Here is a 26077-nt window from a genome sequence, read left to right as displayed (position 1 = left end):
ATAATTAATTAATTACATATATAAGTAAATTACAAATGCGCTATTATTTCACTGCGCTATACTATTATAAAAGGTAAGTATATAAAAAGGCTTAAGTTATTATTAAAAGGTTAAAGATTAATTAATTCATTAAAATATGTAATTAATAAAAAGAGATTAATTAAGTATGCATATGCATTAAAATATTTTAATTATATAAAGTTAAAAAGCTTAAAAGGTTATAATTATTATATAAATATTTTATTTGCAATGCATTTTATAAATTTATGCTTTTATTGCTTATAGCGCTTAGGTTAAATAAAAATTAAATTAAACCCCTAAATTATTAATATAATTATTTAATCTTTAAATAATTAAAATTTCTTAATTTAGCTTAGCCTAAGCTTTGCCATACTTGATATTGCTTATTAAATAAAGAAATTAAAAAGTATAATTAAAGAATAAATTATTAAAATAAGGGTTAAGTAAATGAAGTTAATAAGTTATAAGGATTAGTAAATAAGGTATTTAAATAAAGGGAAAGTAAGGTATAAAATAAAAATTATTAATTAAGTTAATAAATAGCAATACTTTTAATTTTAATATATAAATATTAAATTATGAAATTCAATTAAGGATGCTTATTAAACATAAGCTAGCAACTTAAATACTTATAAGATAATAATAATCCTTATTACTTAAACCCTTAATGCATAAATACTATTATAAAAATCTTAAATATAAAGTTTACCCTTAAAAGAAATATAATTTAAAGTTAGCTAATTATATTGCATTATAAGGTAATTCATAGGTAATTAATAAATATAAATTAAACTTTTATACTTTTGCTATGCATTGCCTTTAATTAAAGAAGTTATCTTATTATCCCTTATTAAAAACCTTTAGTAATCTTTTTATTTTTATAATTACGCAATATATATACTTAAGTTAATTGCATTAATATTAATATAACAACCTTATAATATATAATATAATAATAATATTCAAGGTTATATTAATGCGATTTACTAATAAGTTATTAAATTATGCTTTAATAATTTAAATTTAAGCTTTAATGCATTATAATTTTCTTAACTTTTTACTATATTTAAATAATTACCTTATCTTCTTAATTGCAATTTATATAGCCTTATATCTTAATTATAATATTATTTATATTTATAAAGCATTAAAAAGTGCTATTAAAGGCACTCTTTATAAAGGCGTTAGCTAAGTTATAGTTTTTAGCAATTTAATAAATTTTAAAGATTTTACGCTTTTTATATAATTATTAAAGAGCTATAATATTAATTATAAGGCGCTTTTTTTTTATTATATTAAGCTTAATTAAGCATTTATATAAAGAATATAAGTTAATATATATTATAAGAGGAATTATTATAATATTTAAATATATAGTAATTTAATATAAAGTAATTATTAATATTATAGCTATATTAAAGCTATTAATCATATTATAAATTTTTAAAGTTAAAATGCTTTAAGTTACTTTTTAATACTTAATTAAGGATTAATAAATAATATTGCCTTTAATATTTTACTTAAAAGCTTATTAAGTTTATATTTTATTTATAAGTATAATAATAAAGCTAATTTATAAGCTAAGGTCCTTATTATTAGTAAATAAGTTATTAATAAAAACCATTAATTTAGCTTAAGATAAATTTAAGGATATATATTAAAATCTACATTTTAAGTTATTAGCTTATCATTATAATTAGCAATTTAACTTATTATAATTCTTATAAAAAGGCTTTTAAATTTAAGCTATTATTAATAAGTTAAATGCTGCCTTAAGTTAATAAATAAAAGCAAAGTATGCTTTTTATATATATTACTTTATATATTATTAAATATAATTATTAGCCTTGCTATTAATAGGCATAATCTTCTTACCTTAGCTCTTTTAATAAAGATATAAAGTACCTTTATTAAAAATGCTTATAATTATATTATTAAAAATAAGTAATTTATTAAAAGTAAGTATTTCTTTTAACTTGCATTAAATATTTACCTTCTTAATCTTTTATTCTTTTAGCTTTAAAAATATTAAAATATTAAGGAATAAAGTATTATTAATTTATATAGCAATAATAATAAAAATATCCTTTCCTTAATTTATAATTAGGAAATATAAATTATATATTAAGATAACTATACTTAAATCATTATAATAAAACTTATAATAAATTGCTTATTAATATATATTAAATTTAATAATGCTATAAAGCGATTTAATAACTTATATAATAATCTTAAAAGGGTATTTATTTTAAATTTTAAAAGGTAAGTAATATAAAATAAATTGCTTAAGCTTACACTTTAATTAAGAATATGCTTAAATAATATCTTAAAGCTTTAATTAAAAGCTTTATATTAAAAGAAATAAGGTTAAAGTAATTAAAAGCCTTTAGCTAGCTTTTTAAATAATTAAAGATTATATAAAAATATTATGCTTATCCTTATTACTATATTTAGCAATAATAAGCTATAATTTCTTATATAGCTTTTTAATCTTACCCTTAATCTTATAAATAATACATAACTTAAAGAGCTAAATACCTTTATATATTTTAAAATTAAAGCATTTAAAGTAAAAAACATTATTACTAATTAACTTTATAATCTCCTTATAATTAAACTCCTTAAATAAATTACCTAAAATATTAATTATATCATTATATTAAAGCTTTAAAAAAAAATTATAATTCTTAACCTTTCGCTAAGTAAGATATATTTCTTTTAACTTATTCTTTAATTCCTTAAGCTATTTATATTATTAAGGTTATAGCGATTTTAATATTATTAGGATTAAATTTAATTTAAATTAAATAGGCTTATTAAAAGCATTATTTAAATTAAAAATTAGTTAAATATTATCTTTATTATTTTTATTTTAATAATATAGCTAAATTAATATTAATTAAAAAACTATTAAGCTATTTAAAAAATTTAATATAAGATTATATTTATTAATGCTAAGCAATTTATATAATTCTTATTAATTATGCTTTTCTCGCTATACTTATATATTACTTTATAATAAAAAACTTAATACTTTTATAATATTTAAGCCATTATAAGTATTTAAAGCTATATTAACTTATTATTTAGCATAAACTTTATATAGCTTTCTTATAGCTTTTTAAATAATTATTGCTTTCTTAAAAGTTAAAAAAGTTAATATAAAGTCTTTTATAAGTTTTAAATATATACTAAAGATAAGGAGTATTAAAATAATGCTATTAAAGCTAATTATATTATTTATTACCTTAATAGCCATTTATAAAATAGCTTCCTTAATATAAATTCTTAAAGGTTTAGCATAAAGAATATTAAAAGCTTATTAAAGTAAAGCATAATACCTTTTAACCTTATTAATAAATTAATATACCTTTATTAATACTTACTTGCAAGTAATGCTTATAATTCATATAATACTTTAAAATTCTGCTAAGGTAAAGTTAATTTCAGCATTATAAATAATAAAATTTAAAGGTCCTAAATAAATATCTATTTAGCACTATTAAATAACCTCCTATATATCCTTTATAAAAAAAAATTAAAAAACATTTAACTTAAAAAAAATTGCCAAATTAATAACTTATAAAATAAATAAATTAAGCAAATATATAACATCCATAATAATCTCATAATTAAAGTTAACATTATCCTAAAGGTTAAACTTAAAACATTATAATATTACGAAATAAAGTTAATAATAATAATAAAACTTAAAAATTACTTTTAAAATAAAAGGATTAATATTACCATAATTAATATTAATAAAGAAGCGCAAAAAACAATTAATTAAAGGGTATTTAAACCTATAATAAAATTATTAAAGCTTTATTTTTATTAGGAATATTATTAGCATATTATTACTTCCTATATTAAAGAAAATCCATAAATATCCTTACTTTTAAGTAATTAAGAAAGTTTTCTTTAAATACCTATCTTTTTATTAAACCACCTTATTAATAATATTTTAAAAAAAAAGAAAGTTTTTATTTATATCTTAAATATAAAGAAGAAATAAAAAAGGCTTATTTATAATATAAAATATTAATAGCCTTATTAAAGTATTAACTTATATTATATTAAGTAACTTAATAAGTAAGCTTAAGCTAAATTATACTTATACTTTACTAACTTATATAATATTTAAATATATAAAAAATACTTAATATTATAAAGCTTAAAATTGCTTATATTTAATTATTAAAAACATTATTATATTTATATTTAGCATAATGCCTTAATATTATTAATAAAAGTATTAATCTTAAATAATAAATATCTTTACTAATAAATAATTTTTAAAGTTAATATAAATATTAAAGCTGCTTATATTATTAAAAAAATTATAAAAAAAAGCTTAATTTATTAAAAAGATATAATAAATATACCCCTTCTTGCTATTATTAATAACTAAAGTTATTATAATGCTAATAGCTTTAAAGTTAAAATCCTTAAAGCTAATAAGAAATGTATTAAATTTATTATTATTAACTTATTATTTAATATCCTTATATATATAAATATATATAGCTTTAATACATTATTAATCTTTAAGTAAATAATTTATTAATTAATATCCCTCTTTATAGCATATAAAATACTTTTTTTTCTTATATTATATATCATTATTATTGCCTTTATTAAGCTAATATTTACCATTATAATTACCTTTATAAAGTCCTTTATTATAGCTATTACCTTTAAATTAATAAAGCTAACTTAAGTAAAAGTTTAATTAAAAACCATTATTTTTAAAAGAAGATTAAGGGTATCTTAAGCATTAATTATTATTATTATATTGCTTATTAAGATAATATTGCTTTTTAATATTTATAATAACTAAATTATTATTATTTTAATTATTATAATTATTAATATAGCCTTATTTATAAGCTTATTAATTATTTTTTATAATTATATATTATAATATAAGGTTTTAAGCCTTTAATACCTTAATATATTATTATAAGATAAAGTAAAATTGCTTAATATTTATTAACATTATTAAAATAGCATAATGAAATTTAAGAATGCCTTATATTACTTATAAAATTATATCTTATAAAAAGCTATCCTTATAAATAATATATTTAAATACTTTATAATAAAATTATATCTTATTAATAAATATTTAAAGAATATTTATATAGCTTTTATTTAAGTTTTTTTATTAAAAAGTAAAAAAAGTTAAAATATTTTAATTTATAAAATAATTATAATAATTATTATTTATATTAAATTAATTCTTAAGTTTTTTATATATTTAAGTAAATAAGTATTTTTAATTAATAACTTAAATATAATATATTTTTGTTAATCCCTTAAGCATATATAAAAAAGCTGCCTTAAACTATTAAGGCTAAATTTATAAATTACTATAAGCTTTATAAAAAAAAAGAATCTTATTATTAAGAATATTATATAATTTTTTAATAAATATTTTATCTTTATAATAATATTTACTTAAATTAGCTATTATATTTAAGTTAAGTAGGAAGTTTTTTATTTTTATTAAAGGCAAAAAGGTATAATAATTATATATTATATAAAAGTTATTAGCTAAAGGAAGGTTATTGCCTTTTCTTAATAAATTAAAAGGTTTTAAAGGGCTATTATTACCTTTGCTATTATTATTAAGTAGGCTAGGCGGTTTAAGTAATTTAGGATTAAAAGAATTATTATTATTAAGTAATTCCTTAGCTTTTATTAAGGTATAATTAAAGTTAGGAATAATATAAATATTTAAATTATGGCTTTAAATTTAATTAATTTTAAATATAATGTAATATTTTTATTTTTAATTTATTAGCTATTTAAAATAGTTTAATGCTTTAAGGATATATATTAATTCCCTTAAGGTATTTGCTTTTTAAGTATAAATGCTCTTAATTTAAAGAATTTTTTTAATAATGCATAGCAAGTTTTTATTAATTTATATAAATATTAACTTAATTTAGCTATAAAAGTCCTTAATAAACACTTTATATACTTTATTACTTAATATATATATTATAGCTTAAATTTAGCTTTAAATATAGATATTTAAGTATTATTTATTATTAAGAAATCTTAAGGAATTTATTTATATTAAAGGATTAAGTATTTTAATAATGCTTTTAAGTATAAAAGTATAATTTATTATAATTAATATTAATAAACCATTTTAATTAATAATATTGCTTATTATATTTACTATATTATTATTATTTCTTATTATTTTAATAAAGTAATAATAGGGATATATTTAATTTAAAAAAGGGAGTAATAAAAAGGGGAAATAAGTGGTATTAAGGGAAAATAAAAAAATTAAAAGTTACTTTTATAACTTAGCTATTAAGAGGCAAATTAATTCCTTTCTTTATATTTATTTATATAATAAGATATAAATAAATATATTATTAATGAGAATAAACATTAATTCAATTTCTTTAATTATAACCACTAAATTTAAAAATTATTATCAAGGTTATTTAAGGCGTGATAAATATGCGTATGTTAAGGGTAGGGGAGTTTGCCATGGTTTCTTGCTATAATAACTATCCTTTTATATATTAGGTATTATTATTATTATAAACTGCGCTATGTAAATTTATAATATTAATAATGCCAATTAGCATAATTAAAAGGTTATTTCTTTAAGCCTTGCTAATTTATAATCACCTTTATAACTATTAATTAATATTAATTAGGTTATATATTGCAATATAATGTTTAATTAGTATAGTAATTAATTATTATTAACTATGGAAGAAAAGAAGGCAAAAGGCTTGATTATACTAGCTATTTTATATATAGCGCCAAGGCTGCTGCCTATTAGGCATCCTAACGGGCTAAAGCTGCCTAGTTCCAAACAGTCCTCCATATAAACAACACCTATTATTCCCATAAAAACTATAAAATAATATTTTTAATATTTTTTTTAAAAAATATATTATTTATATTAAAAGTATATATTATTTATATACCTTTAATAAAAATATAAAATTAATTATCCTTAAGTAATTATTTTAAATAAAACTTATAATATAAATTACTTTATAATAAAATATTTAAATTAATTAAGAAAAGAAGTATTTAATAGCTGGAAATTCCCTTTATTCTTTTGTATTAAGTTTGATTAAATTGAGTTAAATTTATAGAGTTAATTAATTATGCATATAACTTTGGTGTGTGTTAATATGGCGGTGTTTCTAGCGTGGTTTTGGCGGTGTGGAATGCAAATGAGTGTATATTACATTAGGCAATGATCGCCCATGTCGATTTCGTTGCACCGTGAATATGCAGGAGGTACTTGGGGAGAGTCTAAACTATTTGACATCTGATCTTTAAGAATGGTAGGATCGTATGATATATTTTCCTTTTTCATCCAGTCCACACCTCAGGTACGTGGTGAAGAATACCATTGGACAATTAATTTCAAGGGAAGAACAGGTCACGGAATAAACATGCCTGGAGTTGATATTGTGGATATCACCCCGCCTGCCTGCCTGCCCGAGTAGATGTGATAAATCACAGCCTATGAGAATTATTCTCGTGTTGGCATTCATCGCAATTCCGAAACTTTGTTGGCTGTCTGTGCCTGCAGCTGGCAAGGGTCATTCCTAATATAATATGACCATCCCCTCCTGTTGGCTTCCTTCTTCCTGGCTTTGAACCAACATTCGGATCGACCTGGAAGAGTTTTCGGAAATTCGACTTGGAGGAGCACGCAGCTTACTATCCTGTGCCCACTGAAACGCTGACCAATCCACCGTTGGCTCCGGAACACGTCACTGACGGGCAACCAACACCTGTTCCTCCCTGCGCCGCAGCGAGAGGCTGCCTCTAGGACAAAATGAAGACCTACGATGTTGTGATTATCGGCGCCGGTCTGTCAGGCATCAACTGCGCATACCGGCTGCAAACCGAGACCCCGGAAACGAGCTTCACCGTGCTCGAGGGGCGAGAGGATGTCGGCGGAACCTGGGACCTATTCAAATTCCCCGGGGTGCGTTCGGACTCGGACCTATCCTCCATGGGCTTCGCGTGGCATCCGTGGCCGTACAAGCAGGTCTTCGCCGAGGGAGCGCTGATCATGGAGTACATCAAGGACGCCGTGGCCAAGCACCACATAGACAAGCACATCCAGTTCCAGCAAAAGGTCGTCTCGGCCAGCTGGTCGTCACAATCCAAGAAGTGGGAGCTTGTGGTGGCGGCTCAGGGACAAACGCGACACATCACGGGAAGCTTCCTGGTCCTCGGGACGGGGTATTACGACTATGAGACACCACTGCAGACGATCATCCCCGGCCTTGACAACTTCAAGGGCAAGACAATCCACCCACAGTTCTGGCCGGAGCAATACGACCACAGCGGCCAGAAGCTTGCCGTCGTCGGTAGCGGGGCCACCGCCGTGACCCTGTTGCCCCGCCTAGCCCAGCAAGCTGCCGAGATCACGATGGTGCAGCGGAGCCCTACCTACATCGGCGCCAAGCCAGACGCGACGCCGCTCTCCTCGTGGGCCCGGAAGCTGTTCCCCCTCTCCTGGGTGGTGGTCTGGGAGCGCTTCTACCACATCACGACCTGCTACCTGCTCGTCCTCTTCTGCAGGGCCTTCCCCCAGGCCGCGAAAGGCGCCATCCTGAAGGAGGCCGCTGCCGCGCTGCCGGAGGACGTCAAGGTGAAGCCGCACTTTGAGCCAAACTACATGCCCTGGGATCAACGGCTGTGCCTGGCGCCGGACGGGGACTTCTTCGGGACCCTCCACCGCAAGAACGCCCACGTCGTCACGGGTGAGATCGACACCGTGACGGAGCACGGCATCCGGATGAAGGACGGCACCTCTGTCGAGGCCGACGCCATCGTCACGGCCACGGGGCTCAACATGAAGCTCGGGGGAGGCGTGGAGCTCGCGGTCGACGGGGAGGCCGTGTCCTGGGGGAAGAGGATGGTCTGGAACGGCGCGATGCTGGACGGGGTGCCGAACCTGGTGTTCATGCTCGGCTTCACCGACGGCGCCTGGACGCTCGGGGTCGACGCCGCCGCCATGATCCTCGTGAGGGTCCTCGGGAACATGCGCCGGGCCCAGGCGGTGTCGGTGACCCCTCGTGCGCCCCAGGAGGTGACCTTGGAGACGAGGCGCGTGTGGACGACCGATGCGACATACCGCCAGCTTGCTGATCATCGCTTGCCTGTGTACGGTGTCAAGGGGCCTTGGGGGCCCAGGAGAGTGAGTCCGTTTGCGGATTATCTTCATTCGCGGTGGGGGAACGTGACGAGTGACCTCGAGTTCCGAACGGCGAATGCTTGATCGGGAGGGAGTCCTGGAACGAGGTCAGTATTGGACTCTCTGTTCTTCCTGGGGTCTGGGCTAGGTCATCGATTTCAGCACTCGTAGTGAGGGACGTGCAGCTAGGCAAGAACTTGGATCGAACAACCCCGCAAGTTTCGCATATGCAAATGCATCGACGGCTATAATGTGGCAGATAGACAGTTCTCGAGATACTGCCTCCTGGTGACACCAGCACTGTTGGCTCACAAAGTCCAACCTACATGGCGAGGCATCCCCTGAATCACCCAAAGGTGCAACTTGGTACCTTGTGGATAGTAAATTAAGTAATATTTAGGACTATCGTCGTGGAGTTACCTCAAGTTGCACGAGAAGCAGCCGGAAACAAGGAGACTGTCCACTCTTGACCCTTCCACCCTGAGAGCAACTAGAGCGAAGGGCCTGGTGATGAGGTGGCGAGTCTCACTGCAGGTACGCACTGGTAAGCTTTTCCAAGACATGTATCTTGCAAAAGGAGCAACAGCCCGACGAGGATCCACACGATACCGCACAGCCTTGCATGTAGACGGCAACACAGCAAAGCAGCAACACGACATCTTTCCAGCAACTGATATCATAATGCAGGTAGCGATACGTTCACTGCTAGTAGATATGCGGCGCGCGGTAGGAGTGTTCACAGCAGAGTGTGAGAGTGATCCAGAACACTGCTCCAGTTCTATTTGGCGTCGATGTTGTTGATGATGCACAGAGGTTCGAGTCGCTCGGCCCCGTACTCGGCAAGATTTGGCCGACGACGGTAGCAAGCTGATGGCCCAAGCTCCGGACAATGCTTCAGTAACAAGAACCAGACCCGGCCGAGAGTGCCAGGCCGAGGGTACCCAGGCCAAGAGCTCCCTTCCCCGCATTCTCCCCCACAATTCCTAGGTGTCACAGACCAGGGATGGCCAAGTCGAAGCGCGTTTCCTGGTTTCATCCGCCCCGGCGGCTGCGTAAGGGGGGTGGTGTTGTGTCACAGAGAGACGGCCATATTTCTGGATAAATGTCAAACACGGCTGCCCGCGGGGCTACCGTGCTGTTGTGCTCTTGTATGTGCCTCATTGACTTTGTATGATACTGGCACGGTCATGGCATGCATTATATACGTGTAGCACACACAAAGCTCCAACAAGGGCTTGTTGCACCGTCGAGGCAGAGTGATCCCTGGCCTTGTAACAGCTTCGCGAAGAATGCGGGGGTGGGCCCAGCCGAGCAACGCTCGTCCTCTTTTGGTAGGTGGGTACGGCGGGCGCGGTGGATCCAGTGGCCTGACTGCTTCATGATCGACATGTCACTTCCATTCCGCGGCCCTGAGTCACTGATGAGGGGCAGAGGGGGCAAGCTTGGAAACCTTGGGTTGCTTCGACTTGAGATGCACGTTACATGTCCCAAGCCTCGAGGCTCGCCCAAGATTTGGACAAGGCCCTCCAGGTGCTGCTACCCTGTAGGCTTCTCGGCCCTTTCCTCCTTCCCACCCGCCCGAAAATCTAAAACGGACCCTCTCCGTCCTGTCCTGGACTTGGTGTGTGACCTGATCCGTCCTTCACAAGCCAGCTGTTCCCCAAACCTGGCTCCCGCAACTGTGTCCTCGAGGCCCTCATGCGCGCCTCCCTGAGCTTCTGACGAGGCATTAGACCCATCGAGGAGAGTAGAAGCATCGTGCAACTGTGCAAGCGTACAATCCTCCAGTCTCGCAATCCTCCAACCGCACAGCCTGTCTGGTGGCTGGCTGGGGAGTCGGGAATCCCCTCGACGTCACGCCCCTCGTTCCCTCCCGGCAGATGATAACACCAAACTGAGACGCTCGTCGCGCAGACTGCGGGCAGTCAGTCAGGACTTCATCGCCCATCATGGCGTGGTCTGTGGTCCGGCCAGCTTTGGCCCACAATAACCACCTCTCCTCCTCGGGGCCCGCTGTCGAAGCTCTCCTGCAGCGGTCCTCACGTGTACTGGGTAAGCTTGCCAGGACAAGAACACGAGAACAAGCCTCAAAGCCCGAGTCAAATAAACTCCATCTGTGTGATCAAACCTAATTCGCTCCTCAGATCTTGTGCCTGTCGTCACTGCTCGCAACCGCCCGCTCTCCCACCGCTATCAGCACCACTGGGTCGCGGCTCGCGCGCACAAGAAAGCCACCGCGCCCCCTCTGGCAATTGCTATCCGGAAGCAACAGCCGCTCCAGCTCGTCCGCCATGCGTCCGTGCTGTCCAGCATCCCGGCTCCGCCGCCTGCAGCTCCGGGCGCGAGCTACTCGACCGCGGTCGTCCCGCCCACTACTCCGTACTCCAAGCTGACTGTCGGTATCCCTCGTGAGACCTTTCCCAACGAGAAGCGCGTTGCCATCACTCCTCAAAACGTCGCCCTCCTGCTCAAGAAGGGCTTCTCTAAGGTCCTGGTCCAGCGCGGCGCTGGTGCCGAGGCTGATTTCCTGGATGAGGCCTACGACAAAGCCGGCGCCACCCTTGTCGATGACGCTTCTCCCATCTGGCAGCAGGCAGACATTGTGCTCAAAGTCCGCGCTCCCTCCACCCCTGCCGAGACAGACAGCCTGCGTGAGGGCCAGACAGTCATCAGCTTCCTCCAGCCCGCCCAGAACAAGCCCCTGGTTGAGAAGATTGCCGCCAAGAAGGCTACTGCCTTTGCCATGGACCTGATCCCGCGCATCAGCCGGGCGCAGGTCTTTGACGCGCTGAGCTCCATGGCCAACATTGCTGGTTACAAGGCGGTCCTCGAGGCTTCCAACAACTTTGGTCGATTTCTAACTGGTCAGGTCACAGCTGCTGGCAAGATCCCGCCCTGCAAGGTCCTCGTCATCGGCGCAGGTGTCGCCGGACTGAGTGCTATTGCGACAGCCAGGAGACTTGGCGCCATCGTCCGGGGTTTTGACACGCGTTCGGCCGCTCGTGAACAGGTTCAGTCCCTTGGTGCTGAGTTCATCGAGGTGGAGCTCGAAGAAGACGGCTCAGGCGCTGGCGGTTACGCCAAGGAAATGTCCAAGGAATTCATCGAGGCCGAAATGAAGCTCTTCACCGAACAGGCTCGCGAGGTTGACATCATAATCACCACTGCTCTGATCCCCGGCCGCCCAGCTCCGAAGCTCATCACAAAGTCTATGGTTGAAATCATGAAGCCTGGTTCAGTCGTCGTCGATTTGGCGGCTGAGGCTGGCGGCAACTGTGAAAAGACCGTCCCTGGCGAGCTGACCACATATCACGACGTGAAAATCATCGGTATGTTCGGCCTACATGACATCACAAATGCAGAGGATCTAGCTTGCTAAAATGCATCTAAAAGGTTACACTGATCTCCCGTCAAGGCTGCCCACGCAATCGTCCACTCTGTATTCCAACAACATCGTCAAGTTCCTGCTGTCCATGGCCCCTGCTGAGAAGGAGTTTGGCATTGACCTCAACGATGAGGTCGTCAGGGGTTCCATTGTCACCCAGAAGGGCGAGATTATACCCCCGGCTCCACGTCCTGCTCCGCCACCCGCTCCGGCCGCCCCGTCTACAACAGCCGCGAGAGAGGAAGAAGTGGTCGCACTGACTCCGTTCCAAAAGACATCCCGAGAGGTTGGCTTTGTGACAGGTGGCATGGCTACTGCTTTAGCCCTAGGGAAACTGACAGGCCCAGCCTTCATGAGCAATGCCTTTACTTTTGGTCTGGCCGGCTTGATCGGCTACCGCGTGATCTGGGGAGTCGCTCCTGCTCTTCACTCTCCTCTAATGTCTGTCACCAATGCCATCTCCGGAATGGTTGGAGTTGGTGGTCTGTTCGTTCTGGGAGGAGGTTACCTCCCAGAGACCATCCCCCAGGCTTTCGGCGCTGCATCGGTCGTCCTCGCTTTTGTGAATGTTTCGGGAGGCTTCGTCATAACGAAGCGAATGCTTGACATGTTCAAACGACCAACAGACCCCCCTGAGTACCCTTGGCTCTATGCAGTTCCCGCAGTGCTGTTTGGAGGGGGCTATCTGGCTGCCGCATCGACTGGAGCAGCTGGTCTCGTCCAGGCCGGGTACATGGTCAGCTCTATCCTGTGCATCAGCAGTATCTCTAGTCTCGCGTCGCAAACCACGGCCCGGATGGGGAATGCGCTTGGAATCCTCGGAGTCGGATCCGGTGTGCTTGCATCCCTCCTTGCCGTAGGTTTCTCGCCCGAGGTTCTGACCCAATTTGGTGTCCTTGCAACCGTTGGCAGCGTACTCGGTCAGTACACCCCGACACAGGTAATACGAAGAATTCAGAATGTGCTAATATGACTAGGCTTCTTGATCGGCAAACGCATCACTCCTACCGACCTTCCCCAGACCGTGGCTGCCCTCCACTCAGTGGTTGGATTGGCAGCGGTCTTGACCTCTATTGGCAGCGTTATGGCAGATCTAGACCACGTGTCGACACTGCATTTAGTCACTGCCTACTTGGGTGTCCTGATTGGTAAGTCAGTGACGAATTGTTGTAAGCATCATTGTTAACGTATCTCAGGTGGCATCACTTTCACTGGATCTATCGTCGCATTTATGAAGCTCGCAGGGAGAATGTCGTCACGACCTACAATTCTTCCGGGTCGCCATGTTATCAACTCGGGACTTCTGGCAACTAATATCGGTACTATGGGCGCTTTCGTGACAATGGCACCCGGGTCGCCAATGATCGCCGCTGGCGCGCTAGCAGCGAACACCGCCCTGTCGTTTGTCAAGGGGTACACTACCACCGCTGCGATTGGCGGTGCCGACATGCCCGTGGTGATCACTGTTCTCAACGCCTATTCTGGTTTCGCTCTTGTAGCCGAGGGGTTCATGCTCGAGAACCCGCTTCTGACGACCGTCGGCGCTCTTATTGGCGTATCTGGTTCCATCCTGTCGTACATCATGTGTGTGGCCATGAATCGGTCTCTCACGAATGTCCTGTTTGGCGGCATCGCTGCACCTCAGCAGAGCGACTACAAGATCGAAGGCAGCGTGACGCAGACCAACATTGAAGACGTGTCGGATGCGCTCGTCAACGCCGAGAACGTCATCATAGTAGTCGGTTACGGCATGGCCGTTGCAAAAGCGCAGTACGCGATATCGGACATGACCAAGATGCTCCGAGCCAAGGGGGTCAACGTCCGCTTCGCTATTCACCCTGTTGCTGGCCGGATGCCTGGTCAGTGCAACGTGCTCCTCGCAGAGGCGAGTGTGCCATACGATATCGTGCTCGAGATGGACGAGATCAACGATGACTTTGGAGACACGGATGTGACTTTGGTCATCGGCGCCAACGATACCGTGAACCCCATCGCCTTGGAACCAAACAGCCCGATCGCTGGCATGCCGGTGCTGCACGCCTGGAAGAGCAAGCAGACGATCGTCATGAAGAGAGGAATGGCGAGCGGCTACGGTGAGTTTCCTGGAGTTAGGTCACCGATGTGCACATGCTGACTGAGGATATAGCCGACGTACCCAACCCAATGTTCTACATGCCTGGTACACGCATGTTGTTTGGTGATGCAAGCAAGTCTACCAATGGTAAGTACATCCACACGATACGGTTCGTTGCTGGCATGCTAACCTGATGATAGCCCTGAAAGCTGCCATCGAGGCCAAACTGTCGTAGATTCTTCCGTGGGGTTCAAGATTTCTCATAGTTGTGAGTGTCCAGGTTTGAGCGCAGCTTCCCCTCCCCCAACGAGAAATACTGACATCGGAAACTGTTAGTTTTTGCACTTTTGTATGATTGAAAAAGATGACCTTCGCATTACAGTCCCGGCGATACAGCTTAGATACGAGGGGGTCGGCATCTTGCATCGGTTCACCGCTGTCTTGAGCATCGTATGGGGTTAAGATTGCGATGAATTTGTGTTCCTCTTTCTGAAGAGACCATTGTGCCATCTCCATTTCAGGACATTCGCGGGACAGTGGCCGGGTGGTCCGGAGTGATCACTCGGTTGTAGTTATCGGCTCCTTTGAGGAGTCATCCGCCGTCCATATCCTTTTTGAACACAGGGCAATTGCATTTCTTTCAAGCTCACTAGTACTGTCTTTAGGGCTTTTTCTGGCGTGTGCTTGAGTGAGCGTGTGAAACCTCGCCTATACCCGGGCTAGCAGGCGTTGGACTTATGCACCAATCACCTATTGTAGTGCTGCCACTTGGGACATCACGACGGCGACGCGTCTGCCGGGCCCTGGTATGATTCATGATGAGTGCTGTGACTCCTCGCCGCGGCAGGAGATAGCCCCGGCATTAGCGCCAAGGAATCCACTGCGGGCTGTGGAAATGCAACTCACTCCACTACTTTCCTTCCTAAAGCAGTTCATGCCATCAACCATGCATGTAGCATGGCCGGCCTGCTCCGGAAGGAAGCATCGCAACGGTTCTTCAATCCAGTTCATATAAAGGGACGCTGCGACAATGCAACTGACATGCAATAGTCCTTACCTGGGTCGTGGCATCGGGCACGAGATGCTCTCTCTCATCTTATTATGCTGATCTCATAGCCAGAGATACACCACCAACTCGTACCGAACTGATCAGACAATGACGTCCAAACCATCTTCCCGGGTCATTTCCCGCCAGCGAATCTTTCCCGCGGCATTTCCACCAGCCGAACAAGCAACGGTCACTCGACTGTCCATTGTCGACGCCTCTGTAGCGCGATTTTCTACCTGCGCAGCGGTATGGCTCTACAACCCGGCGCAGGCGTCGCAGGACAGCACGCTGCGCCACGAGCGCCTGCGACAGGCCCTGAGCGAGACCCTCGACGACTACCGCCACTTCGCCGGGCAGCTGCGGTGGGCCACCCGGGACGACATCCCGCCCGGCGACCCCAACCCGCGCCACGTCGGCCGGCCGCTGGTCTCGTACGGCACGCCCGCCGACCCGGGCGTCGAGCTCGTCTACGCCGACCTCGACCGGCGGCTGGGCGAGGTCGTGCCCAGCGCCGAGGACCGCAGGACGTCCGGGAAGACCTGGGCCGCCACCGACTTCCCGCAGGACGAGCTGCTGCCCTCCCGCTGCAGGCTCGCGTTCACCTCGAGCCTGGCCGAGTTCGACGGCCTGCCCGGCGTGGCGGTGCAGCTCACGAGGTTCGGCTGTGGGGGGTGGGCCGTCGGCGTCATGATGAGCCACTGTCTTGCTGACGCCGTGTGCCTGCTGCGGTTCGTGCACTCGTGGGCCGCGAGGTCGCGGGCGCGGGTCACTGGTGGTGAGCCTGCGGCGCCTGGAAACACACTCCCGAAGCCGTTGTTCGAACCCGGCCTGCTCGACCAGCACGCCGGCCTCACGGGGAGCCCCGAGCCAGACGCCGACAAGGTCGCGCTGGCCCGGTCGCTGCCCATGCACCGCTACGACTGGTGGGCTACCGATGCCCCAGGGTATCCTTCTTGGGCGACGGCGTCGTCGGACGCCACGAAGCCGCAGGGCCGGGAGGAGATGGGGAAGCTGAGCCCCTCGAGCTTCCCGCCGTGGCCGACTTGGGATATGTCGGCGCCGGTAGAGCACGTGCAGATCCGCTTCGGGGCGGACGAGGTCGCGCGCATCAAACAGGCCGCGCAGGCCACCCTGCCCGACGAACAGCAGCAGCAGCAGCAGCAGCCGCCCATCTCCCGGCTCGACGCCCTCCTCGCGCACATGTGGATCCTCATCAACCGCGCGCGAGGGCACCACACGACGCAGGAGCAGGTCTACCTGGACGTCACCCTGGGGCTCCGGGGCCGCGTCAGCCCGCCGCTGCCGGACTCGTTCGCCGGCTCGCCGATCCTGCTGGGCCACGTGTCGCGGCGCGGGTCCGACGTCGCAGGGGCGGTTGACGGGACCGGGACCGGTCTCGGGGCCATCGCGCTCGAGATCAGGCGGATGACGGCGCTGTTCACGCCGCGGGCGGTCGCGGCGTACCTGCACGACGCGGCGCACGAGGTCAGCCCCCAGAGGCTTTGGCAGGCGTTCCTCGGGGGCCGGCACACGCTGGTGACGTCGTGGGTGCGCGCGGGGGCGTATGAGGTTGATTTCTGCGGGGGTGCTGGTGGGACGCGGCCGGTCTATGTCCAGGGCAAGATGCCGCGGATGGATGGGGTATTGCAGGTGATGGACGTGGGCGATGAGACGGGGGGCTTTGATGTCAGCTTGTGTCTTGAGGGGGAGGCGATGGGGAGGTTGCTTGGGGATGGGTTGTTGAGGAAGTATGAGCGGTGACAGCTTCATGTCATAGATTCCGCGTGATAGAACACACTTTAGACGATCGCTCGGGACTGCTTACTGCTTGTTCTCAGGTGTTTCAGCAAGAAAGATGTCGGTAATTATATTGATTCATTGTACTGTTCAGAGATTCTGTGGAAAATTTTGGCGCAGAAGTACGGAACGAACACGAGTATAACTACTATGTGGAGTGGAGTTGTTTTAATCGGTGGAGTCCTATTAGATACTCTACGACAGCATGCTGTGTTCTCTAAGAGCCGGGTCTATTGTATCGAGGTGGAATGCACTGATACGCTGCAGCGACCAGTCTGAGTGGCAAGGCTTTTTCCTCCCTTTATATATACACATATATATATGTCTCTCTGTCTCTCTTTCGTTAATAAAAGGAGCGAAATGCACATGGAATCATGTTTTCTGTACCTGTGCCAAAGTCAGGATACCACAGCAGCACAGCCCTTTGCTGTGATCTAGCTTCAACATCCCATCCTTTGCATAGTGCCCCGGAAGGCAGGCCGCTCCAGTATCCTGGGACCAGTTGTAACTTTCTTGGAACCGAAGAGGGTGTAAACATGATTATGAATACCTCAGTGATGTAAAATCAGACATACGAGAAATGACCAATATCACATGGCATATGTATGTACCTTGGTAATCTGGCACCCGGCCGGACGAAAATGTCCCATAGCGTGTATGCCGGGGCTGGTGAAGATCAGGCCATTGGCATCATGCACATGTTGGTCCTATTCTTAGAGCTGATTTCATAAACCAACATCTACCTCGCCCCCTTCCTGCACATCAGCTTAGGCCCCATTAGGCAGCTGGGCAATCCCTGATCTCAGCTTCATGTGATGGATTGTATTTGTGCACTGGACGTCTGTGGCCAGAACCTGGCCTTGAACTCAAAACCGTTGCGTGGGTCCGTTTTTTCTGCCATTTCAGAAACATCAGTTCAAATGAATGTTTCGAGTTCAGTTTGGTCTTACTTCTTATGCTATATTCTGCTCTCTCAGGTCAACCTTAGGTCCAACAGCTTTGTCATCACCATCATGCCATTGGAAGCGATAACCAAACGATTTGCGTTGAGGGTCGGCACTGCTTTTGTCGTCTCCCTTATCATAAAGTTCACCTTTTTCGGTATCACGTTTAGCACCCCAAACCCATCATTTGACACTTGGTGGACCTATGTACTGTCCCTGCTAGAGTTCACTGTTCGTGAGTCACTGCCAGTCTGCCACCCCTCTTGATTTTCAATTCCACTAACACATACTACCTTGAGTCCTTCTGACCATGGCCATTCTCCTGTCCTTGCCATCACTCAACGAGTGGGGTCAAGGGCTGCCAGGTCCACCAGATGGGTTCCCAGCGTCGGGGTCTCGTTCTGATTAATATGCGAAAACAACATGAATCAGCATCAAGGTTGTGGAAGCAGTTTTGTTATGAGAATATTTGTAACAATGAAGCAAGACATCATCTATTCAGCCAGTAGAGGAGATGAGGGCTTTTGTGCGGGGAATATGCGGCTGGAAACGCTTAGGAGAAGGGGACTGTGCAAATCACAGGGATCTCAGCCGTTGAAAGCTACCGTGAACAGCCGACGCCCATACAGGCTGTCGACGTCGAGAATCAATGTTGCTTTTCCTTGAAGCCCTTGGACTCCTTCATCGCCATTGTAGTCTCATTGGACCATTAAAGAGGTTGTGATATGGCGGTATGGGATGGCGTTCCTCAGCCCGCAAGCCAAGACTAGCGAATGTTCCTTCTCCTCAGGTCCTGCCACAATCTAATCTTTCTACTTTCCAACTGTCGTGACGGTGCACGCCAGCAGAAGCAGGCCGACAACCTCGAGTATCCCGTTCCCACGAACCAGCAATGGCTGTCTCGTTGCTGGGCGGCGTGGAGCCGAGCGCGTCCCTAGTGGGCAAGTCCCTCGGGATCGCAGCTCTGGCCGGGCTGGCGATGTTCTTCACGCGTCTCTATCAGGCCAGGACCCGATTCCGGAATATGATGAAGAAGCACCACATTGTGAGAGAAATCACTGGGCCCTGGGGCTGCATTTATGAACCTGGGACTGACGTGTTTTGCAGCCCACCTTGCCTCACTCGTTCTTGTTCGGCCATCTGATAAGTAGCCGTGGGCAAAGCCCTTGCTGCTTTCCCTGCGGACTTGTAAGTGCGCAGAATATGCTATGTGGACGTCCAATTGATGATTCCTCTAAACTGTCTCCATGGCACACACGTGCCAGGCTCTTCTTGGGGTGCCCCTGAGCCCAGAAACTCCTTTCCGCGAGAGCAGAACACAGCTGCTGACATATGTTACTCAAGCTCTAAACTCGGAATAATATACGCCATGACCAAGGCGTACCCAGAAATCTGCGAGACCGGCCTGGTATATTTCGACTCGTGGCCCCTGAGCGAGGCGACACTTGCTGTCTTCGACCCTGATCTGATGGCCCAATTTACCCAGGACCAGGACAGGTCCTACTTGAAGTCACCCATGTTCAGCGTCGAACTGGAGCCCCTGACAGGTCTGAATGATCTGGTGACAATGGAGGGTCAGGAATGGAAGACCTGGCGTAGTGTCCTTAATCCGGGCTTCTCAGCCAAAAACCTCACCGCCCTCCTGCCCGCCTTCCTGGAGGAGATTCAAGTGCTCAAGGAGAGGCTTGTGAAGGTTGCTGGGTCAGGGGAGGTGATCAAGATGGAGGAGACGATCCAGCGGGCTACCGTCGATGTTATATGCCGGGCAGCATTGTAAGTCAATCGACCAGGTCAGCTGGTTTCCCTCCAGATGGAACGCATCGCCTTCAGGAGAATTAATTTCCAGGGCACCTGAACTCTTACTGACCACACTCGATAGGGGATTTAGACTGCACAGCCAGACAAGGGAGACCCCATTTGTCACGACGCTGCAAAGTCAGGTTCGAGAATGAAACCCCGTACCTCCTGGTGACCATGAGCTGACTTGGAATATCGTAGATATGGTGGCTTGTCTGTGACACAAGCCTTCCGAACCGAATCGAGACCATGATCCCATTCAGACGGCTCATTCTGTGGGACAACAACCGCAAGATGAAGAAGTTCCTCGCCCCCTTGATCGAGGAAGACATAGCCAGGCTGGACAGGGGCGAGGTCTCCCAGGCCAAGACCATCAATTACCTCGCCATCAAGGCTTTCCAGTCCGAGGTGCAGCAGTCAAATGGCTCGGCCGCCACCACCAGCAAGACGCCGCGCGTCGACCCCAAGTTCCTCGACTTCGCCATCTCACAACTCAAGATCTTCATCTTCGCCGGGCACGACACCACCGCCTCCACCGTATCCTTCGCCTACAGCCGCCTCTACCGCCACGCAGACGTCCTAGCCAAGACCCGCGCGGAGCACGACCAGGTCCTGGGCCCAGACCCGTCGCAGGCCTTCGCCCGGCTGACCGAGAACCCCGAGCCTCCTCAACCAGGTGCCGTACACGACGGCGGTGATCAAGGAGACGCTCCGCCTGTACCCGCCCGCGGCGACGGATTCCTGACGCACCCGGCCACGGGCAAGGTGGACCCGACCGACGGGCTGCTGCTGTGGTCGACGAGCTTCGCGACGCACCGCATGGGGGCGTACTGGGCGCGGCCCGACGAGTTCCTTCCCGAGCGGTGGCTGGTGCGCGACGAGGGCGACCCGCTCCACCCGCGCAGGAACGCGTGGCGGCCGTTCGAGCTGGGGCCGAGGAACTGCATCGGGCAGGAGCTCGCGCAGGTCGAGGTGCGGGCCATCCTGGCCATGACGGTGCGGGACCTCGACATCGAGCCGGCGTACCCTGCTGGTGCGCCCGAGGCGCTGGGCGAGAAGGCGTATCAGGCGATGGGCTTTGGTGACATTACTGGGCATGTGAAGGATGGGTTCCCTGTGAGGGTTAAGTTGAGGGCTGGTGGGAAGTAGGATGGACTGGTGGTGGTAGTTTGAATCGCTGCTGGTTGTCATTTCCCCCTCAAAACCGACATGATATCCTAATACCTATCTCCCACGGAAGGATCAACACGAACACGTGGTTGTCCTGAACAGCTAGAGACTCCTCAACTAGACGTATGGGGGAAAACAAAGGCATGTAATAAAGGCTCTCTTCAGAAATACGAAATACATACCGGTAATGGTCTACATACTCTACCTCTACTCATATCCAGGTCTTGTATCCAGGCATTCTTACGTCTGTGTCTTGCACACCGCTCAGAGCTCTACTTTGACATCGCCGTCAATGCTGCGCTTGCCAATGCTAGATGCTCCAGGCTTCATAGCTTCCCATTCGAGGTCCTTGTCCCACACTCCAGCCTTGGTGTAGTCAAGACTCCTCGTCCCAGACACATACGCGAAACGGAAATACTCCTTCACCTCGGTGTCGACTTTCCTATTCCACGTGAAAGCCTTGTCTTCAAAGTCCTCGTCATCGTCGAAGAAGCCCCTGAACCGCTCCACGTCGTTGACGAGGAGGCTGATGCCGTCGAGCCTGATGTTCCTCTTGGGTGGCGATTCCCACTGGAAAGTGATGTTTGACACAGAATTCCCGACCTGGATGTCTGGCACGCTTGCAAGTGTAGGCAGCACGGAGCCGAGTTGCCCGTCGCCTCGTAGAGCATACGACGTCTGCAGGATGGGATCCCAGCCCCAGCGGGCGATCCCGTTGATGAAAAGCCCTACCAGGAGACCTTGGTAAAGAAGAGCAGGGCGGGTCTGCATGCTTGTGCCAGTGAGCAGCAGGAGCGCGAGGAAGTAGTGATGGAGTCGGAGATTGAGGTCCCAGATCTTCAGGAAGACGCAAAACAGGACTCCCCCGACAAGACCGAGATAGAGGGCTCCGTAGGAAATGAGCCGTCCTTCTTGGCGGAAGAACCAGACTTGCTTCACCACGATCAAGGCAATGATACCGACGATAATAAGCAGAGCGAGCACACCGCCAGGTTGCTGGGAGATATCATGTGCGTTCAGCCTGTTGATAGGAATGTTGGGGCTTAGGGTATAATTATCCAGCGCTCCAACCCAGCATGCACCGAGCCACAGGACAGTCTTCTCGATCTGTGCTGTCAGTCCTGTGAGGGTACGTCGCACTGCCATTTTGTCAAAGATGACCCAGGTCACAAACATGACAGGCACGTATTTCCCGACGATGATGGTGAACAGTTCACGGAACGAGCTGTGGGTAGGAGGGTCCGAAACTAGGCCGACGTGCCAGAAAATACCGGAGAACTCGGTGAAGAAGAAGAGCGCGGGCGAGGTGGTGAACAAGGATAAAACGGTCGTGAAGATGACGTCTACCACGAGTAAAGGCCACCTCATATCTCGAGCTCTGCACTGAACGGACTTCTCGAAGAGGAAGGATTGAGGGAAATAGGAGTCGAAGCCGATGCTCTCGATGCCATGTCGAAGGGTGCTGTTGTAGTCGCTCCTTTTGCCGACAAGCTTGATAACGCCGCAGCCCCCTTCAGCATTGGTGATTGCACCAGCATGGATTGCAGAGCCACAAATAATGGAATCACCCCGGTAAGCGCCGTGTTCGTCAGTCTCGTTGACAGGTCCACCGATGACGAGCTGTCGGTAGTTGACTTCTTGGTCACCCACCGCACGCGGCTCACTCAGCTGGTAGCTCGCGCAGTTAGCCGGGCACCTAAATGGGAACTCGCTGCCCTTAAACGGCCGACACTTATTTCCATTCAAGTCGCAGCTGTTGCCCCTGCCCCAGAAGTAAGCCCCGCAGCCGATCTCCTGTGGCCTACCCCAGGGCTTGAGCTCGGTGATGCGGCTCTCCTGCCGCTTGACGATGGAGAATGTCAGGAGCCACAGGAGCAGATACGCGACAAAAAGCAAGGACCTGTGCTTTCTCCTAGGCAAGTACTTGTCAAGAAGAACGATAGGAAGTTGCTGGACGGCCGGGAAGATAGGGTCGATATGGTAGGTGACCGGGTTGGGAGGCCCCTTTGCCCATCTTGCTGCAGTTCTGCCGAATTTTCTGACGGGATAGGGGATCCATTTCCAGTGCTTGCTCAGGCTGTCTTCCTCAAGAAACCTTGGTAAGGGGGTCGGGTTGCCCTCTTGCAGCTCGTGGAGCCGAGGCCCTTCGATGGGCGCGTCAGGGTGAGACCCGAGTCCGACTCCCTCGGAATGCTCGGAAGCATCAATGCCTCCATTTGCATTGTCTGCATGTCCATTCGCAGAGCTCATGGCAAGCAACGAGGACCGTCAAGGCCGGTGTCGATGAGCGAGATTCAGTAGTAGTAGGTAGTGGTCGATAGGAGCGAGGAGGAGATGTGCAGTGAGAGTATAACAATTTAGGTAGCGATGATTAGCAAATCAAAGCAGATAGAAGCGAAGGAGTGGACATTGATCAAATTGAGGAAGCTGATGAGGTGAGGCAATGATGGGAAAGGAAACAAGAGGTCAAAGGTTGAACGACGACGTCAGCAAGTCCAGGCGGACCCAGGCGGAGGCTCACTCATCAGCCAAGCTGGGGTGCATTACGGCACGGCACCGCTGATCGACGGAGTGCGAGACAGGCGTCCGTCCCAGCAACGTGGTTCGGCGAATGGCCCCATTGGTGGGTGACACAGGCCCCTGGACCCACCACACGGGTGTCCCACCCTGGAACGGGACGGGCAGGGACCCGTTTTCTGCAACTTGATCGAGGATTGGATATCATCAACCAACCAGGCCAACCAGCGAGTCACATCTCGAGTCTGGACTGCACCACTCAGCCGGATCACTTCAAATCCATCCATCTAGTTTTTCGGTTTCTAAACTCTTACGACTCTGTATCAACAGGATTTGTAAAAACAAAGTTGGTTGCACTGGCCGTGACTGCTGGATTTGAGTCATGTCCTTGTGTTGCTGACCAGCCAAGCTCCTCATTTGTCACTCTCTGAGGACTGTCGGAGTCCACCATGAGTGAAAAGAGTAGGCCTGAGGCTATGAGGTTCGAAACGCTGAAGGCGGCCGGGGGCGAAGGACTGGCAGCGAGGCTGGGCAGGCTTGTGCTCCCACAGCGTCAGGCCGTCGACACGCCGAATTACTTTGCCGTAGCGTCCAGAGGAGTGGTGCCTCACTTGACCCAAGACACCATAGCAAGGCATGGCGGGCTCTGCGGGGCTTATATGGCCATGGAAGACTGTGGGTCTACCTCTATCAGACTGTGAGCAGAGTGTCAGGCTGAACATATGCGCACAGTGGTCGAGAAGTCTCAGAAGAAGATCACGAGGATACCAGCCGTACAGAAAGTCCCTGCGGCAGATGGGAAGCGTCTCCATGCCTTCACAGCATTACCTTCGTCTTCAGTCACGATATTGGGACCACGCAGGGTCCCTCCAGTTAAGGCCCCCATCGGTAACAGTGACAACTACATCCAGATTTTCACCTCCAATGGCTTTCAGGCTCTGAGAAATCCAGACTATGTTGACGCCATCCAGGCGTTAAAGCCGGACATCGCAATCCCCCTGGCTGATATCAACTATGGCCAAGAGAGGACGCCACAATCCAAGAGCCTCCACAGGATGTGCGAGCGAACAGAAGAGTGGATATCTGAGCTTCATGCGTCCGTGGATTTGGACGAGCTCCGGTCGTCGGACACCTCCATCTTTGCGCCAACATTACCCGCCCCATATCCCATGCAGTGGGAGTACCTGAACCGCCTGTCAGATGACATTGTCGACATACTGAGCGGCCTCGCCATCTACGACGTAGACATCCTCCCGGACCTGGTCAACTACCCAGCCCTGACGCCCCTCGCCCGGCTCTCCGTCGACCCCCCAGCAACCCCACACGACGTCCTCCGTCAGATCGCCCTCGGAATCGACACCTTCATCCTACCCTTCATCAACGCCACTTCCGACGCGGGCGTGGCCATGACGTTCACCTTCCCAGCGCCGACAGGGCAGCCCAACAACAGCGACGCAGCGGGCGGGACCGCCCTCCTCCCGCTGGGGACGGACCTCACATCCCCGGAGAACACGACCGCCCTGACGCCCCTCGTTGGCTCCTGCACCTGCTACGCCTGCACGCACCACCACCGCGCCTACCTGCACCACCTCCTCAACGCGCGCGAGATGCTCGCCTGGACGCTCCTCCAGGTCCACAACCACCACACCGTCACGACCTTCTTCGCCGGCGTCCGCGCCTCCCTGGCCTCGGGGACCTTCGAGGACGACCGCAGGGCCTTCCAGCGGGCGTACGAGCCCGAGTTGCCCGCGGGCATGGGGACGCGGCCCCGGGCGAGGGGGTACCACTTCAAGACCGAGGGCGGGGACGAGAAGAGGAACAAGCCCACGTGGGGCCGCCTCCATGAGGAAAAGGACAAGGACAAGGAGGCGGAGAAGGCGGTGGCTGTCGCGCAGAAGCTGCGGGCGGGCGGGATGGAGACTCCTCTGGCGCCTGATGCGGATGTGGATGCGGCTGACCTGGTCCGGGAGGGGTTTGCCGAGATAGATATTAACAAGGCGCAAGCCGGCTAGACGGGGTGGTGGGACTCAGGACTGGTGTGCCGGGCGGGAGCGGTACGGGCGAAAAGTATACTGTTGAATGCATTACTTATCATGGCTGCCAGATTATCCGTGGAGTG

General features: G+C 45.7%; 6 protein-coding genes across 6 annotated transcripts; 5 read left to right on the top strand and 1 right to left on the bottom strand.

Moving 5' to 3' along the window:
- Nucleotides 1–7855: 7855 nt before the first annotated feature.
- Nucleotides 7856–9310, top strand: INS49_014625 (uncharacterized protein; the record flags this gene model as incomplete). Its single annotated transcript, XM_043175315.1, has 1 exon — nucleotides 7856–9310. One exon carries the CDS (start codon nucleotides 7856–7858, stop codon nucleotides 9308–9310), a length of 1455 nt encoding a protein of 484 aa, XP_043020272.1.
- Nucleotides 9311–11175: 1865 nt separating this feature from the next.
- INS49_014624 (uncharacterized protein) lies at nucleotides 11176–14920 on the top strand (the record flags this gene model as incomplete). Its single annotated transcript, XM_043175314.1, has 7 exons — nucleotides 11176–11278; nucleotides 11371–12555; nucleotides 12620–13531; nucleotides 13589–13759; nucleotides 13808–14704; nucleotides 14758–14832; nucleotides 14886–14920. 7 exons carry the CDS (start codon nucleotides 11176–11178, stop codon nucleotides 14918–14920), a joined length of 3378 nt encoding a protein of 1125 aa, XP_043020271.1.
- A 921-nt stretch (nucleotides 14921–15841) lies between these two features.
- INS49_014623 (uncharacterized protein) lies at nucleotides 15842–17494 on the top strand (the record flags this gene model as incomplete). The annotated part of the gene is made up of 1 exon (XM_043175313.1): nucleotides 15842–17494. The coding sequence occupies one exon, from the start codon at nucleotides 15842–15844 to the stop codon at nucleotides 17492–17494; it is 1653 nt and encodes a 550-aa protein (XP_043020270.1).
- A 1872-nt stretch (nucleotides 17495–19366) lies between these two features.
- INS49_014622 (uncharacterized protein) lies at nucleotides 19367–21420 on the top strand (the record flags this gene model as incomplete). The annotated part of the gene is made up of 5 exons (XM_043175312.1): nucleotides 19367–19519; nucleotides 19582–19604; nucleotides 19819–20247; nucleotides 20354–20414; nucleotides 20473–21420. The coding sequence occupies 5 exons, from the start codon at nucleotides 19367–19369 to the stop codon at nucleotides 21418–21420; spliced, it is 1614 nt and encodes a 537-aa protein (XP_043020269.1).
- A 285-nt stretch (nucleotides 21421–21705) lies between these two features.
- INS49_014621 (uncharacterized protein) lies at nucleotides 21706–23691 on the bottom strand (the record flags this gene model as incomplete). The annotated part of the gene is made up of 1 exon (XM_043175311.1): nucleotides 21706–23691. One exon carries the CDS (start codon nucleotides 23689–23691, stop codon nucleotides 21706–21708), a length of 1986 nt encoding a protein of 661 aa, XP_043020268.1.
- A 716-nt stretch (nucleotides 23692–24407) lies between these two features.
- INS49_014620 (uncharacterized protein) lies at nucleotides 24408–25970 on the top strand (the record flags this gene model as incomplete). The annotated part of the gene is made up of 2 exons (XM_043175310.1): nucleotides 24408–24633; nucleotides 24691–25970. 2 exons carry the CDS (start codon nucleotides 24408–24410, stop codon nucleotides 25968–25970), a joined length of 1506 nt encoding a protein of 501 aa, XP_043020267.1.
- Nucleotides 25971–26077: the final 107 nt, after the last annotated feature.

Source organism: Diaporthe citri (assembly GCF_014595645.1).
Source record: "Diaporthe citri strain NFHF-8-4 chromosome Unknown scaffold_8, whole genome shotgun sequence".
Lineage (NCBI taxonomy): Eukaryota > Fungi > Ascomycota > Sordariomycetes > Diaporthales > Diaporthaceae > Diaporthe > Diaporthe citri.
Note: the sequence above shows the minus strand (reverse complement) of the source record. Positions and strands in the feature narration are given on the sequence as shown.